Below are 5,374 nucleotides of genomic sequence, written 5' to 3' on the forward strand. Positions count from 1 at the left end.
ACTTTGTACTTGTTTCGGCTTTCAAACTTTTGTATCTGGGCGTCACTGGTGAGTCTTGTGTGGACAAAATACACTTCTGGCGTATTAAATTTTTTTAAACTTGCTGCCTTTTGTTAGCAATTATTCGTGTGTTTATTGTCAATTGTGTTCTATTTATTTATATTGTAGTCCTGTAATGTTGTGTTGTCATTTTAATGTTATATTTCACATGGCCATAAAAGAGGGAGGTTTGGCATGCCACAAAACCAGGTTCAACCCACCATTTTTTCCTTTAAAAATGTCCTGTACCAAGTCAGGAATATGGCCATTGTTATATTATCGTTCGTTTCTATGTGTGTTACATTTTAACGTTGTGTTTCCGTTGTGTCGTTTGTTTTCTCTTATTTTTGAGTGTGAATTCACATTACTATAAGACGTGTCACGGTACTTATCTATCCCAAATTCATGTATTTGGTTTTGATGTTATATTTGTTATTCTCAAAGAATTTGACTAATGCTTAGTCTGTTTCTGTGTGTGTATGTGTGTGTGTGTGTGTGTGTGTGTGTGTGTGTGTGTGTGTGTGTGTGTGTGTGTGTGTTACATTTTAATGTTGTGTTGTTGTTCTCTTATATTTAATGCGTTTCCCTCAGTTTTAGTTTGTTACCCCTATTGTGTTATTTGTCCATGGATTTATGAGTTTTGAACAGCGGTATACTACTGTTGCCTTTATTTGATAAATAGATCAAACTTTCTCAAATTCTCATACTAAGATATTTTCCACTAACAGCAAGCGCCACAATTAATGTTTTCGTCAACTGCAGATATGAGACGGTATTATTTCGCTTGACTACATAGAGCAAATTAACAGAAGCAGATCATTCAAAATAATGATCCAATGTTTTAACATGACAGCCTAAAAAGTGTGGAGACTGAGAGAAAATTATAAAAAAAAAACCGAACAAGAGAAACATTGTCCATATACAATCATGGTTATTGTTTGAAAAATTCACACACATAATGTGATGGTCTGGTACAAGTACCATCACCCCAAGCGTATCCATAATCCTTCCAGTATAAGAGACATCTTTGTATGTTCGGGTAGTCTTTTATGCCGAAGTCACTGTATGTCATCGGTTGATCTTGATTACTGATCCACTCAAAATTTCCATTCATTTTGAAATTGTAGCCTCCAATCCAGTAGCTTTGAACTGAAAACAAGAACCGATTAGGTTATTATAGAAATGGCACCGACGATAAAAGTTTGGGTGTGGGTATGGTTTTTTTTTTTTTTTTTTTTTTTTTCTTGCGACAAACAATTGTTTTCGACCTAATTTAAAACTTGAATTTTCATATCTTTAAACAAGAATTCAAGAATAGTTTTTTAACTAAATGTTGTATTTTTCCCTCTTTATCCCTAATGCAAATTGTAAGACTTTTAATGCCTTTTCTGAAATATTTTATAAAAAGAAATTAAGCAACGAATAATTTATTCAAAAACAACTTCATTCTGACGAAAGCCCATTTCAACTGATTTTTAAAGTGTGTATAGCTGTCCCTAATTTCATACGTTTGAGCGAATAATTCTTATATAATTTGAAAAGATTTGAAATTAAACGAATCATGAATATTATAATATTTCTGCAGTTATGTATTTTCCTATTTATCTCGGAATTTACCCATTCGATCTTCTTGTTTTGCATTGCTCTTCAAATCCCAGGAAATTGGTACGAGCCCGAGGATTAAAAATGTCAAGACTCCCAGTTACATATTGTAATTACCCAAATGTAACTCTCAAACGTCGGTAGTATAAAGAAGGTTTTTATAATTTACTTGACAAGCAACGGACATAACATCGTAATAGATCTGGCGCTTTAGTAATAAATATGCCTGCACAAAAGATAAATGTTCAATACCTGACAAAATATGGCTTCCGTTTCTGTATAGCATATACATCATAACAATAAATAACTTGCTATTTTTCTTGTTAAGTTCATTCAAAGGGTAAATTTTGTATCAAATCTATTAAATATGAACAAAATTCCAGTATATGATTTTAAACGCCTTTAAGGTTGTACCCACCACTTTAACTAAAATTAATTTGGCTCGTTTAATTTTCATAAAATTTTGACAAAATATTGACTTTGACTCTTTGACAAAAATCTGAAAAAATCAAAAAATTTGAACCAACTGTTTTATCCAAAAAATTACACTGGTTATATAGGAGTTTGATAAACACTTATTTTGATCTTGAGAAGCTTAATATCCCCTTCACAACACAACGTAATTAAAACGTTTAGCTGATTTTACAGAGTTATCTCCCTGTAGTGTTAGGTACCACCTTAAATACTTTTTTTTTAAACTTGAGCCACGTATTTTACGAAAACCATAGATTGGCAATCACCTTTCGCATGTAGAGATAAGTACATTTATCATATACTTATGGAAAATACTGGTATAATTTTACCCTTGATAAAACTCATTTGAACATATGCATTGCATTTGAAAATTGTGTTAGCCGTGTGATATGACTTTTGTAATTAACTACTTCCGGTGTACATGTAAATATCTTATTCATTAAATTTGAAGAATTGTCTTAGACGTGTGATATGATTTCCGTTATCACCTATTTTCTGGTTATTATCGAATTCCTTTCTGTAACGTTATCGCATGGGATTTCGACGTCACTCGTGAAATTTCGGAAAATACACATCAATGGTACGGTCTTAGGGAAAAACATAACAAAGTCAAAATAAAGAAAAAAACATTTTTAGAATTATTTATAAATGCATTTTTCAAACTTTTAATAAAAATTCTTACCAGTAGTCTTATGCTGAAGTATATGATAAAAAGAACATAATATGTCATTTTCCATATCAGACCACTTATTACCCCAGGGTCAAAATTATCCCTCGAGCCTGTCGGTTCTCGGGTTATCATACCACATCTTCTTATTTTTCTATTGTAAACAGGTATGTTGACCATACTTACCTCCTGTAGCCCTTGTTCGAAGTTCAGTTTTAATGAAATTGTTTTCCTCTGGCGTTTCAGCTTCAAGCAATTTACCTCCTAAGCATGCACAGCTTATCTGTTGGCGGGAAAAATATAGAGAGATAAAGAAGATTATTGTATTATAACCAGAAAATGGTACATTGTTTGATTATAGAAAAATATATCTGTTAACACTATTGCGTTCTGTAAGGGCCTGTTCTTGTTCAGGAGCCTGCTGGTCAGTTGTTGTCGTTTGTTTTCCATTCGTTTGATGTGTTTTGTCATTTGATTTTGCCATTTGATTAAGGACTTTCCGATTGAATTTTCCTCGGAGTTCAGTATTTTTGTGATCTTACTTTTTTTTGTTTTGCTATATCTGGCCGTCAGTGTTCACATTCTAATTGTTTTACTTTTGTCATGTCGGAACCTTTATAGTTTACTATGCGGTATGGGGTTTTTTCGTCATTGATGACCGTACGGTGACCTAGAGTTGCTAACTTCAACGTCATTTTGGTCTCAAGTGAAGAGTTGTTCCACTGTTTATCATCACGTACCGGTTGTATATGATATACCATAGATGTAATACCCATTACATCTATGGATATACTGAGTAAATATAAAAACTAATGGTATTAAGTTTGGTTGCGTTCTTAACGGACCACACAACAAATATCACCAAGCTATGTTTAAGAATACTGTAATAACAGACAGTCATATCATGAGACAGATCCCAATATCGAATAAAACGCATCACTGTATTTACAATTAGCTAAAGAATTCAACAAACTTTAATTGGTCACAATGGTTTCATTGTTTCATCAGAAAGATAGTTTGAATACCTTCCAATCGGAACTACTCGGCCTTTCTGGTTGCACGAAGTTATTGTATTGCATAGCGAGAATGGCCGAGTAGTTACGATTGAATACCGTTCATGATGAATCCATTTTGTATAACAATGAAAAGAAATGGAGACGTTTTATTAAGCCATCGTCGATCAAACTAGTTTAACTTCTAAGCACTGAAAATATCAAATATTTTCATCCCATACATACTTATAGGGAGCTTACCTTAGCGTCTTCCCATTGTTTATATTCCTCGATTATTTTGTAAAACGACGATCCATTATTATAGTTTATGCAACCATAACTCGTACACACAGTACATGGCGATTCTGTAATTTATAGATCAAAAGAATTTTAAAGAAAGAAAAAAGAAAAAAAAAGGTCTTTTTTCAAACGTCATGTACAAACTTTACTGAAATTTAAATTTTTGCTGTTTCATGAAGGTTTAATGATGACCCTAACATTTCTTAAAGTTTAAGTTTAGTGACAGTACTAATCAGTTACGGAATGTATGCAAAGTCATATGCTCAGGTGCACTATATGCGAGACGATTTCTATTTTAAATATATGTAGTTAGTGTTTAACATGTTTAAATAATATATGATCCGGACCCTATGAGTATTTGGATCATACACGTAAAGTCTGGATAATTAATATAAAGAATGTTGTAACAGAGATTGCGGAAGGCAAAACACTTCAAGATATCATACTATAAGAGTTTCCAACCAAAAATCAAAAAAAAAAAAAAAAAAAAAAAAAACTAGAACCATCTCCTTTTCGGAAAATTCCATTGGAAATATAACAGTTTGACAAACACTAAATTTGATCATTCAGATGTTTAATATTAATATCATCCTTTTCCTAGATTAAAACGTTCAGCTGATTTTTACAGAGTTATCACCCTGTAGTGTAATGAACCATCTGAAAGTTTCTACAACAAAGTTTTGATTCCATAACAAATAGATTCTACTGAACAAAATCACAAATGAAAAGAAGACCTAATGGTTTTGGGGTTTTTGGTTGAGGCATGTGTAAGTGGGATAACACCAGCTTGTCGTTCCATCTTTTTGGGAGTTCGGCTGTGTAATAATCCCTTTCTTGGTTCATCCTCTTTTTATCAAAAAGTAAAATTTGCCTACGAATTATTTAAAACATATCTGATCTTATAATATTACCTCTTTTGAAAACTTCCCATCCGTTAACAACTTCGATATCAACACAACAGTGCTCAGACGTATCCAGACGACAAATGGAAGTTTCGTCATTATAACATGCTGCACAGCATTTCTCATCTAAAGTGCACATCATTGCACACGTTCCTTTCGTTTCAACAAACTGATCTGTAGTGTATGCACTATAAACGACCCGTTTGCCGCTTTCAATAGCGAATTTTGTTCCATTGATTTTATGTCCCTCTATCCTCACCAACATGAACAAGCTGGTTATCACAAAACAAAAATGAAGGTTCATACTAGAAATCAAATGTCTTGAGCTAGTTATATAAGTTAAGAACAATTAAAAAGACATGTTCAACATATGCAAACAAATATTGAAACATGACATG

General features: G+C 32.7%; 1 protein-coding gene across 1 annotated transcript; it reads right to left on the reverse strand.

Annotated features, from left to right (window-relative positions):
- Positions 1-555: 555 nt before the first annotated feature.
- LOC139514870 (macrophage mannose receptor 1-like) lies at positions 556-5,374 on the reverse strand. The gene is made up of 4 exons (XM_071304468.1): positions 4,986-5,374; positions 4,036-4,139; positions 2,969-3,065; positions 556-1,188 (listed from the first exon to the last, which is right to left on the reverse strand). The coding sequence occupies exons 1-4, from the start codon at positions 5,278-5,280 to the stop codon at positions 971-973; spliced, it is 714 nt and encodes a 237-aa protein (XP_071160569.1). The 5' UTR covers positions 5,281-5,374; the 3' UTR covers positions 556-970.

Source organism: Mytilus edulis, chromosome 1, assembly GCF_963676685.1.
Source record: "Mytilus edulis chromosome 1, xbMytEdul2.2, whole genome shotgun sequence".
Lineage (NCBI taxonomy): Eukaryota > Metazoa > Mollusca > Bivalvia > Mytilida > Mytilidae > Mytilus > Mytilus edulis.

Excerpts from the sequence above, each read along its gene's own strand:
- LOC139514870 (XM_071304468.1), bottom strand. The coding sequence starts at position 5,280 with ATGAACCTTCATTTTTGTTTTGTGATAACCAGCTTGTTCATGTTGGTG. Across the intron at positions 4,140-4,985 it reads ATGGGAAGTTTTCAAAAGAG|AATCGCCATGTACTGTGTGT; the intron begins GTAATATTATAA and ends TATAAATTACAG. Across the intron at positions 1,189-2,968 it reads TCGAACAAGGGCTACAGGAG|TTCAAAGCTACTGGATTGGA; the intron begins GTAAGTATGGTC and ends TCTTGTTTTCAG.